The 12,395-nt window shown below is 42.7% G+C and overlaps 1 protein-coding gene across 1 annotated transcript; it reads right to left on the minus strand.

Annotated features, from left to right (window-relative positions):
• Positions 1–4,573: 4,573 nt before the first annotated feature.
• Positions 4,574–10,081, minus strand: LOC125111390 (olfactory receptor 52H1-like). The gene is made up of 3 exons (XM_047753335.1): positions 9,123–10,081; positions 7,916–8,035; positions 4,574–4,781 (listed from the first exon to the last, which is right to left on the minus strand). Exons 1-3 carry the CDS (start codon positions 10,079–10,081, stop codon positions 4,574–4,576), a joined length of 1,287 nt encoding a protein of 428 aa, XP_047609291.1.
• Between the last annotated feature and the right edge of the window lie 2,314 nt (positions 10,082–12,395).

Below are 12,395 nucleotides of genomic sequence, written 5' to 3' on the forward strand. Positions count from 1 at the left end.
CCCTTATTGAAGTCCACTCTTTGGAACTCAAAGATTCTCATTTTTAAAGGGATCATAAAACATAAAGATCATCCAATTGGCCTCACCTAAAAAGAATTTTAGAGTGTGCAATACCTATGATAAAAAATTCTGTAATCATTTAGGAGTTCCAGCTGTGGCACAGAGGGTTATGAATACGACTGCATCCACTCGGGTCTCTGCAGAGGTGCAGGTTCAATCCCAGGTCCAGCGTAGTGGGTTAAAGGATCTAGCATTGTCACAGCTGCAGTATGGGTCGCAGCTGTGGCTCAGATGCAATCCCTGGCCCTGGAACTTCCACAGGCTGCAGGTGTGGTCATAAAAAAACTATAATTATTTTAAAAAAAATCCTTCCTTCAATTCCTTATTCATATTCAATTCTATTATTGAGAGATTAATTTTGTTTATTTTATTAATTGCTGTATGTATCTCTTACATACTACTGCAAATCTGTTACTTCATGGCAACAGTCATTATGGCTATAAATTGTATATAACAATGTTATTACAAGTTTTAATTACTAATGAAATTATTATTTTGTTTGAGGTGTTAAGTCATAAAATAGAATTTACTACCAATTCTACTGAAATCTTTGTAGTCTTGAAATTTCAAAAATTATTATTACAACAAGACTTTGTAAACATGTCTATGCCCATTTTAGAAAGTATAAATATTTTTTACTTCTATCCTGGAAATAACTGTGATTTTTAAACAATAGATAAATGAATGAAATATAGTCTTGTCATCCAGTTGGAAAATAAGTTTTTAAAAAAAGCACATGTAGTTCAATAATTACGCAAGGCTTGACTCCCAAATGTGATATCCTGAAAAACAGTTACCTGGAAGTTGTTTGTACTCTGGTAACAGAAAAGATACACTTTCTGGAGACAGCCATTCTCTGAAATATGAGAATGTTTCTCTTTCCTTTCAGTCAATACCTGTGAGCACAATCCACATCAAACAAGAGCAATTCCTCATCAATGTCATAGGGTTCTAATTTTGTAACCATTATTATCCTTCCTAAGGCTACTCTTTTATTTCACTACTTTGTCAAAAACAAAAACAAAAACCCTATTGACAGTCTACCATGCACCAGGCATTCTTCTAGACGTTTTATGTACTCTAGAGTAAGAATCTGCATGCTCCAAGGTAGATTAAGTTTATCTAATGGGAAGATGTAATTAATCAAATAATTTCTGACATATGAGTAAAAGTGTACATTGACGTATGCTATAAAGAAAAAATGCATAATCCAGCTCCTATTTGGAGAAAGCTGCCCTGAGAAAATGAAATTTAGTCTCCAAATCTAAGTCTTCCTCAGATGCTTCAAGCATCGCTTACACAAGTCGGTTTCCAGGATTGTCACTGTCTTTACGTGGTCCAGTCTGGAAGATGAAAGAGACGGGATTCAGACTGCCTGGCTTGAAAATGTGGTCTAACTTCAGTTACTTGCTAACTATATTATCTTCAGTAAATGTCTCGTTCCCTTCGGTCTTCAGTTTTCTAATATAAAATACAGATAACAATATTTTAAGGTTTTTTTTCAAAGAATTAATTGGGAACAATCATGTAAAGCACATAATACAGCCTCCATAATCTAATAAATGTTTATTATAATACTCACTGGTAGTTCTCATGCTTGTGCTAATTATAGCTGAGTCAACTGGACTATGTACATGCCTTTCAAAAGAGAAGACTTTATTTAGTTTCTCCACTTAAAAGACATGCTGGTCTTGGAGTTCCCATCATGGCGCAGTGGTTAACGACTCTGACGAGGAACCATGAGGTTGCGGGTTCGATCCCTGCCCTTGCTCAGTGGGTTAACGATCCGGCGTTGCCGTGAGCTGTGGTGTAGGTTGCAGACGCGGCTCGGATCCCGCATTGCTGTGGCTGTGGTGTAGGCTGGTGGCTACAGCTCCAATTCGACCCCTAGCCTGGGAACCTCCATATGCCAAGAGGGTGGCCCAAGAAAATGGCAAAAAGACCAAAAAAAAAAAAAAAGACATGTTGGTCTTTCTTGACCCTGTAATCTATGGTTGAAAGCACTGTGGTTTCAGCCTCCTTTAAATCAAGAACTGTTTTCAGAGCTATCCAAGACTAGCCCTTAGGTTAACTCTCAAAATATGAGATAGATGGCTGCTCAATGATCCCAAACCCATCAGCACGGCAATGTCATCGAGGTCCCCTCAATCTCCCTGGGAACCAAAAAACAATTCTGGTGCTGGAGTCCTTCAAAATAAAAGGAGTGGCGTGTTCTGTGCTGCCACTAAGAGTGAAGATGAAGACATGTATGCCTTATTTCTGTTAAAGGAAGGACTTCCGTTAGGCTGTTCAATAAGCCAATGAAATCAATCCTCTGATTTTTGCCCTGGACAATCAGAACCCGGGGTACTGCAGCAGCAATTCCTCGCTCGGTGGGCCTTTAAATTTTGTGCATTGGAAATTACAGAACAGAATTCTAGAGTAGGAGGGTACCAGCTGTCCTCAGACGCAGAGGAGACCGGAAATCAGATGTGTGGGCCCATCCCCTAGGCTTTCTGTGAGCACCGCGAGGGTCCAAGGGAGTCAAGGACAAGATCGCTGTGTATGTGTCTCCATTCCTGCCTGGTTCCCACCTGGCTGCCTGACTGATATGAGTGAGAACAAGACATGGAACAAGCACAAGGCATTTTGACCCCACCACTGCTTTAAGAACACCTGCTCCTGGAATCTATCTGACTGGCTCGTCTTGAGCCCACAAGTAAAATAGTAAGAGATGAAAATCCCTAACTGCAACAAAAATGATTGAGATACAAATAAAAGAAGAAATTGCTGATGACAGATTTTCATATGTAGTAAAGCTGCCCAAATGTCTGAGGGGTTTCAAAGAACTGTACCTCTTATAGTGGAGTCAAGGGACCATCCGAGACGACCTCTGGCACAGCCAAGGGCATCAGTGTCTTTGTATGATTGCTCTCCCTCTAAATCTCCCCTGACCTCTGATCCTGGCTTTACAGAATGGCCCTCATCTTTTTTATTCTGTCCACCTCTTCTATCCAACACTCACCCCAGCCTCGGTGGGCAGCTGCACCTGAGAAATCTTGATCCAGCACAGTGTCGTTCCGGGATCTGAGACTTGGTCTCATTTATTGCCACCCTCTGATGGCTTTTTAGACCCAGAGAGGCTGCGGTGTGGCTCAGAGCACTAGTGTTCCCAGCTGCTAAAAGTAGAAGTGAATTTGCAAGCAAGATCTCTGGGGAGACACACCAGTCACATCAGAGTCTTCCCTTAAATGCTGGACATTTTTTAAATCAGGAGAGGGGGTCAGCTGTAAGTTAATACCTGACCAGCCCTTGAACCAAAAAATGTCACTAAATTTTGTCAAACTGTTGGGGAGGGAGATTTAAGGAGAAAGGAGGCAAAACGTGGAATGAAGATAGACTGGGAAGAGGTCTACCTTGAGCTGGGATTTGCATGCTTCCTTTGGTTGCCTTATCCAGTACCACGTACCACCTGTTCTCAAGAAAATAACCACTCTATTTAATCTCAATTCCTCCAGACTGAATGGAGGCAACATTTCGTGTCTTCATTTGGATACTTTTGGTCTTTTCTCCTTTATATTATCTGTTATACCAGGTGATAAGCTACTTACTCAAAGGTACTGCTAGATATAGTCAAGTGTAAGACCAATGCATCTCCTACAATGTACTGCAGAAATTACATGTTGGGCTTTGGAAATAGTCTTTAGTAGTCTCCACCAAATTCTCACTCAAGCCAAGTATCTAGATATCCTGCAATGTAAGTGCAAAATTGTATGTTGGGTTGCCTGGGTCAGGAGAAACCCCTATACATTAAGACCACATGGAAAGTGCATCCTTGGGAAATATGCTATAGGGGACAGTGGTATTATCTTCAGCAGGATTGTCATCTAGAACTATCCAAGGTGAGGGTGTATCTGATCCATGAAAATACAGCTTTCCAAGGAAGAAGAACGGACGAGCTGGACTCAGATTCTTTTTCCGTGTGCTCACCGGGCAGAGCGCACATACCTGTAAACATCTTAGTCACCCAGTCTCTACTCTTCTCCCTCCCTCACCCCAGACCTGAGCACCTGACTCATGGGTATTGAACTATAAATACATGCTCCGTGCACAATAACACTCACAATTTGTGACTTCCATGCAAGTTAGTGTGGAAATGTGTTCAAGATTTTTAGAAGTGATTCGAGAGTAAGCATAAAGCAACCTAAAAGATGGTATGCCTTAATCCAGTGCTACCACACAGAGGGCTTTGTTTTATACGGGAAATCAAGAAGATGGGAATGAGGCAGACATAAATCTGAGCCCCAGGTCTGATATTTACTAACTGAGAAACTTTAAATAATTTCACTCTTCAGATCCTCCATTTCCTCGTCTGTAAACTAGAGCTATTCATTACACTTAAAGTCAGTCGTTCCCAAACCTTACTGTACCCTAGAAACTCCTGGGGCTTTTTTTAAAATGCTGATGCTTCCATCTTAGCCACAACCATGCTGACTTAACTGACATGACGTGAAACTTGGACATTCACAGCAGGTCAATTATCAAGGCCCTGAAGGGACGCGTACTTGACGAACTGGAGAAGGTTCAAGAAGACGCGTGTGGCAAGAGCAAGGGGATTAGGGAAATGCAGCAGAAGATGAGACCAGCGATGTCCTTTGCCGGCTTGTGCGGGATTCTGCAGTGGAGATTTCTCAGCCTCGTACCTGCCTGGTTTCTCTCTTCTTTCCATGTCTGGCTTCCTGCTGTATTTAGATGGGGCCATGTGGCTAATTATGGCCAATGAGATTAGAATAGAAGTAGCAAGTGTCCTATTACTGAAAAAGCACAATAAAACGCGTGCATGTGTGTGTACGTGTGTGTTAGGGAAAGGAAAAGGGGTGAAATGGAGAAAGAGAGAAAGAATGTGTATTAAGCAGTAATTCGAGGACTGAGCCATAAAAGTAATGCTGGTAAGGAGGAGAAAAAGATGGGGAATGTGAGGAGATATGAAAATGTAATGAGACCAACTTAGCCAACAATGCATTGAAGTTGAAGGATTATTGAACTGGAACTCAAGAGAAAGTGAGTTGGAAGGCAAAAAACAGGTGGGGGAGGAGTTCCTGCTGTGGCCTAGCAGGTTATGAACCTGACTAGGATCCATGAGGATGAGGGTTCGATCCCTGGCCTCGTTCAGTGGGTTAAGGATCCCACATTGCTGTGGCTGTGGTGTAGGCCGGCTGATGCAGCTCTGTTTTGGCCCCTAGCCTGGGAACTTCCACATGCCACAAGTACGACCATAAAAAGCAAAAATAAATCAATAAATTTTAAAAAAGAGAGAGGAAGTGAATTGGAAAAATAGAGGTGATGGGTCAGGACCTGAACGCCTAAAATTTAGATGGTTAATAATGTGTACCTGTTTGTGGAAATACACATTCTCAGGTATTGCCAAAGAATTAGATGAGGTAAGACAGTCAATATTTTTGGAGAAAAATTCAGAGTACTCAGAAGTGAACCGTTTCAGTTTTTTTTTTGGTTTTTTTTTTTGTTTTTTGTTTTTTTTTTTTTTTTTTTTTGTCTTTTTGCTATTTCTTTGGGCCACTTCCGCGGCATATGGAGGTTCCCAGGCTAGGGGTAGAATCAAAGCTGTAGCCACCGGCCTACGCCAGAGCCACAGCAAAGCGGGATCCGAGCCGCGTCTGCAACCTACACCACAGCTCATGGCAACGCCGGATCCTTAACCCACTGAGCAAGGGCAGGGACCGAACCCGCAACCTCATGGTTCCTAGTCGGATTCGTTAACCACTGCGCCACGACGGGAACTCCTCGTTTCAGTTATTTATCGTTGCACTACAAACTACCCCCAAAAGTACTTATTTAAAATAATGTATTATTATCTGTTACGATTCTGTGGATTTACTGGTCATTTGGGCCGATGTCATTTGTGGTGTCTTTCTCTCTCATATGACGTAATCAGATTTTTGCTGGAGCTTCAGTCATTTCTAAGCTTCGCTAGAATTGATGCAGTTGAGTCTGGCTACTATCTAGGAGCTCAGGCAGGCTATCAACCATATAAACTCTCTTATTTGGCTACAATACCTCCTCCTACATGCAAAATGCATTCACCTCTTCCCTAAGATTTCCAGGTCTCATTCAAATTATGAGATTAACATTCTCATTCACAGTCCAGGATCTCAGCCTCCAAAGCAGGACACAGTGGGAATCAGACTCGGGTTCAATTTCTCACATACCGAGCCTAGAATGCAGGTCCTCTCAAGACCTGTGGGAGTAAAGAAATGAAAAAGAGACCTGCTGCCTGCCACGTCAACATACGCAGGGAGCCAGAGAGAGGGTGACTGCAGTAGACACTCCTATGTAAAATACTGGGAGAGTCATGTTATGGTCACCCTGGCTTTTATAGTCTCCAAAACCCAGCAAGATTTATTATCACCAGTTTCCTTGGTTTTTGTTTTGTTTTGTTTTTGTTTTTGGCTTTTTGTTTTTTGTCTTTTCTAGGGCCGTTCCCTCGGCATATGGAGGTTCCCAGGTTAGGGATCTAATCGGAGCTGCAGCTGCCAGCCTATGCCACAGCCACAGCAAGGCGGGATCCGAGCCGCGTCTGCAACCTACACCACAGCTCACGGCAACGCCGGATCCTTAACCCAATGAGCTAGGCCAGGGATCGAACCTGCAACCTCATGGTTCCTAGTCGGATTCGTTAACCACTGAGCCACGACAGGAACGCCAATCACCAGTTTCTTAATTAAAACCCAATTCTGCTCTCTGGGAATGATCCCCCACAGCTCTCAGTTAACTTCTAGGCAATTGGCTATATTATCTGCTTCTTAAAGCAAAATGACTTGTGTTTACATCTGAATATTTTTCTTAGTCTACTTCATGAGTAATGAAATTGGAGACCCAAAAGTCTTTTCTCATTTTAGCACTAACTCTGCCCCTGTTAGTCCGAGCTAATGGGGGACTGAAATTACTAAAAGTACCAAAGGTTGATGTAACTTTAGCTTACATATGTACTTTTTTCTTTTAAAAATTGTGGTTTTCTATGGATCTTTTAGGGTTTATCCTGTGAGACGAAATCATATGCACAAATATCTTCCAGGTTGCCATCTGTGAGATTCTGCTTGAGAGTTCTGCTTCTCTGGGAAGATTAATATTCTCAGGCTTCTAAGAATCTTTGTCCACCTGAAAAGATTTACCAGGCCCACCCTTAAATATTTCTCTTCTCTTAGCAAAGGCTCTTATAAGCTCAATCTCGAGACGATATTGTATCATGAGGTAATTTTTTCCTTTGAGAGTCTTTGTCATTTGGAGAGGCTGATATATATATATAAAACTTGAATCCAGCCAGTCCTGATTCCTTGGTATTTATCTACATTATGATTAAACATTAAATAGTTTCATTTTAGCTTATATCTCTCTATCTGTACCTTATCATAAAAGACATAAGAATAATTTCGATATTTTCAGTACTCTGCCTCAAAATCTCCTTGTCCAAGTACATCAGATAATTAAGTAGGTTTTCCATTTTTCATAGTACTGCAAGCATGGTAGTTAAAACTTCCTGCAATTACATAGGATTCGTTCCTTTTCATCCATCCTCCAATAATAATTTTTTTGTTGTCTTTCAAGCATTCATTTACAGTCTCCCCAAGGCCCTTTTCTGCTTCTGCCCGTTGCCTTATTCCAAAGCTAATGCTACCCATCTTAGGTTTTCTTGACACCAGCACCCCACTTTCTGTTACCAGTTTCTGCCCTATGTATCTACTGCTGCATAACGAACCATCCCCAAATGTATTGGCTTAAAACAGCAAATTATTATTTCTCACGCCATGCCTACCAATGCCCAAAGTCTCAACTGGACTGGATAGTCTAGAGGACTCACCAACATGACAGGTGGTTGTTGCCGACTATTAGCTGGGATCTCAACTGGGGCCGTCCACCAGAATATTTAGACCTGTCTTTTCCACGTCGCTCGGGGTACTCATCGCCTAGTAATGGGATTCTGAGAGGAGGCACACCGAGAGCAAGTATTTCAAGAGCCCCAGCTGGAAACGGCAAAAATGTTTATGGCCTAACCTCCCTCAGAAGATAACTCAGAATACTCCTTCCACCGAGTTCTATAGGTCAAGGAATCCCTAAGCCGAGAAAACATTCAAGAGAAGCAGAATTAAACTCCAGCCGTTAATGTGAGGACGCAGAGTTCACAGGGCAGGAAAGCGTGGAGGATGGAGTGAATTAGTAGAGTGACCGTCTTTGGAAAACACACTCCACCAAGTCATCGAGGGGCCGTGTCCATCGACGGGACCATCGCCAGCAATCATGGAAAGAATTTTTGGTGCCAGAAGCCAAAATTCTTCAAAAATGGCAGTCATAGAGATAATTAATAATATGTTTTGATGATATGAAAGTTAAAGTTGTGGAGCTTTACGATGAATAAATGATGCCAGAAGAAGAAGCAGCAGCTATGCAGAGCCTAAAGAAGAGTTATTTTCCTTCCAGACCCGGGAAATTACAACAAGAACCAAGTCTATGGGTCTTTCAAAGGACAGGGACTTTTCTGATCTGGAAGGATCCAAGATTTCTTAGGTATTGGAATCCCCTAGAGAACAGGTAAAGCATCCAGAAGCCCAGTGAATTGCAATGAGGTCGGGACTCGACACGTTTACCAAGTTCCCAAATGGTTGTGGTACCAACCAATGTTTGAAAACCACTTTTCAAATGGCTGATTTTTGTGGATCATTCTTTAAAAAAAGGGTAATCATTTTTCAGCTTTTCCAACTCTCATCTGGGAAGTGTCCTACAAAGGTATTCCATATGGATAGATTTCTGTTTATCTCTTGTAACCTGTTTATAAGAATTATATTCTAACCATATTCTGTGCAGCATAGTGACCCAGTCATATACATATATATTTTTTCTCATGCTATCATCAGCTTTTTTGGTCTCCCCCTCTTGACACCTGTTCTCTTATCGACTCATTATTCCCTTCAACACATAGCGGATTCCTAGGGTTTCACACATATTTAAGTCATCATTGCAGATACTGCAGCTTTGAAAAAATGAAGCGTATTCCAAAGGGATATAGTTACCTGTTTCCTCTTCCAGTCCCTTTAAGGAAGAAGGGCGGGACGATCTTTTCCCGAATCTGCTTGGTCTTCGCCCCATAGATGACTGGATTAAGTGCAGGAGGAACGGCTACGTAGAGGTTGGCGACCAGTATGTGGAAGGAGTGAGGAATATTGCGACCAAAACGGTGAGTGAGGACAGAGAACATGGCTGGTGTGTAGAACATAAGAATGACACAAACATGGGAACCACACGTGTTGAGGGCTTTCTGGCGGGCATCCCGGGATGGGAGGCGGAAGACAGCCCGAAGGATGAGCGCATAGGAGATGCCAATGAGGATCAGGTCTGAGGTGACCGTCATTACAGGCACAGCAAAGCCGTACCAGATATTGACAGCGATGTCCGCACAGGCCAGCTGGGCAACACCTATGTGCTCACAGTATGTGTGGGGAATGATGGGCGTTCGGCAAAAAGGCAGTCGCTTCAATAGGAACACACAGGGTAAGATGATACAAAAGCTCCTGCTGACAACACCCATGCCAATCTTAGTAATAATCTGCCGAGTGAGAATCGTGGTATATCTTAGGGGGAAGCAGATAGCAACGTAGCGATCAAATGCCATGGCCAGGAGGGTGGCAGAATCCACAGCAAAGCTGTAGTGAAGAAAAAACATCTGAGTGAGGCATCCTGAAAAGGTGATTTCCTGAGGACCTAGCCAGAAGATCCTGAAGGTTTGGGGTACACATGTATTAGACAGGATGAGGTCTGTCGCGGCCAGCATGGAGAGGAAGAAGAACATGGGCTCGTGAAGGCTGCGCTCCTTGGAAATAAGGTAGAGGAGAAGGCTGTTGCCTGCAAGGGCCACCAGGTAGATGATAAAGAAGGGAATCCCAATCCAGAGGTGGAATTGTTCCAGCCCTGGGATTCCCAGCAGGATGAATGAGCCTGGATTGAAGCTGCTCAAGTTGAATGTGGCCATCATGGTCCTGGGTCGGATGTGTCTCAGAGGCTGAAAATAAAAATGTCATGGCTAATTGTGAAAAAAGGTCTACAGACATCGACCTCTCTGCCTTCTCCCTCATTTTGCAATTTGTAAAGTGATAAACGATTCTTCTCTTCTCTTTACTAATAAACATCTGCCAAACCTTCCAACACAAATTTGTCTTCATCGGAGTAGAATCAAAATAATTTTTCCCAGAGGTACACGTCATATAACTTTGAATCAAGCCCTTCCTGGCTACCAACAACCCAGGAAGTTTTCTAAGAAAATATGTGCAAAAAATAATATAAGGCAGAAAAGCAATCACTCATCAGGGATTTGGAACAGAGTGTCGTGTGAAGCCACAGTACTGGTGAACCCGAAGGACACCTGTAGGGTCCCAGAGGGCTGAGAAGAAGACAGGCTTAATGTCTGAAACCAAAGCAGGCCCTGCGGTCTCTTCTTCAGCCTCCCCTCCGCATTAGGACATTCTGGTTCTCCTTGGCATTATAGAAAAGTTCACCGACGTGAAGAAAGAGACAAAGAATATTCTTCCCTAAAATGTCTAGGTTTGGGTGATTTCATCTGCCACTTCAGACATTCCCAGGGTGGAGTTTTCAAGAGAAGACACTCTCCAGTAACGTGCTTAGTCAGATGCGTTTCATGGAAGGAACAGAAGCCTCCTACCCTCTGGATCCTCAAAGAAGACCGTCCCAGTCCAGGAGCCCAGTCTCCTGGCAACGTTCTGAAAGGACATGCTTGCCTCTAGCAAATCTATATAATGATTCATGCCTAAGAGACGTCATCAAAACCGTTGCGCCTTTCTTTCAAAATGCTTATTTTGTAACAAGGCACAGAAATCTATTTGTGCGGGAATTAAAAGATGCCAAAATATATTCAAGTGGAAAAAGGCAGATTTCAGTATAAGGCTAGTATGTTATTAGTGCTGATCTGGTGTTCACGTTGGTATTTGCATGTAAAAGTCTGGATGAAAACACATAAACTACTCTAAGTGATATTTATGGGGAGAGCTTTATAGGGTAGGGTGGGGAAGGAAATTTGAATTTTTAACTTCATAGTATATAATTTCTCTGTTTTATAAAACAAGATTTTATTAAAATAAAATATTAAGAAATAATTACTGGCAATTATTTTATTTTATTTTACTATTTTACTCTTTCATCTTTTTGGGGCCTCATCCATGGCATATGGAGGTTCCCAGGCTAGGGGCCTAATTGGAGCTGCAGCTGCCGGACTATACCACAGCCATAGCAACACTGGATCCAAGCCACATCTGCAAACCTCACCACAGCTTGCAGCAATGCTGGATACTTAACTCAATGAGCAAGGCCAGGGATCCAACCTGTATCCTCACAGAGAAAACACTGGGTCCTTGACCCACTGAGCCACAATGGGAACTCCTCAAACAACAGTATTTTTACGTCCTAATATGTGTTGACACAGAATGAGAACTCCTTGTGTAAACAAGCAATAGATTATGGTAAGTACTGCAGTGAAGTAGATAATAGCAGCCTGAATGGGTGTCACAGAGCAGATTAATAAATTGACGAATTAACTTCAGAGGCATAAGAAGACAGAACTGGTAGAACATGTCCATTGACAGGGAGGCGATGGAAGGAAACGTGGGAAAAGAAACATCAGCACTTTCATCTCCATGAAAAGCTCAAGCAAAGTTTGTTTTGTGTTGTGTTGTTTTCTTGGCTTCTACATTGTCTCTTGACTTTCCAGAATAATTTTAAAGATTATTTAAAATATACCATTTGTGGAGGGCCTATTGTGGCTCAGTGGGTTAAGAACCTGATTAGTATCTGTGAGGATGTAAGTTTGATCCCTGGCCTCACTCAGTGGGTGAAGGATCCAGGGTTACCGCAAGCTGTGCGTAGGTGGCAGACGAGGCTCAGATCTGGCATCGCTGTGGCTGTGGCGCAGGCCGGCAGCTGCAGCTCCAGTTCGACTCCTAACCTAGGAACGTGCATGTGCCCTGGGTGCAGCCCTAAAAGGAGAATAAATAAATAAGTTTTAAAAAATAAAATATGACCTTTGCTTGCTGGCTGACAAAGGTCAGCAAACAGGCATTAACTTAAAAAGACACATCACCCGCTTGTGTGACTAGCATTCAAGTCTAGAGGGGATCCGCTCCCTCAGTGGAGAATCTCACACAACCCAGCGTTTTCTGCCCAATCACATCTCTGTTCCTGATACCACTGTGGCATGCGGTTCCTCTGTACCACCCTAAAGACCCTGGAGGAATTCCTTTGTCTCAGACAACCGCTGTCTTAACCAACCCCAGGCCCCA

This window comes from Phacochoerus africanus, chromosome 11 (assembly GCF_016906955.1).
Source record: "Phacochoerus africanus isolate WHEZ1 chromosome 11, ROS_Pafr_v1, whole genome shotgun sequence".
Lineage (NCBI taxonomy): Eukaryota > Metazoa > Chordata > Mammalia > Artiodactyla > Suidae > Phacochoerus > Phacochoerus africanus.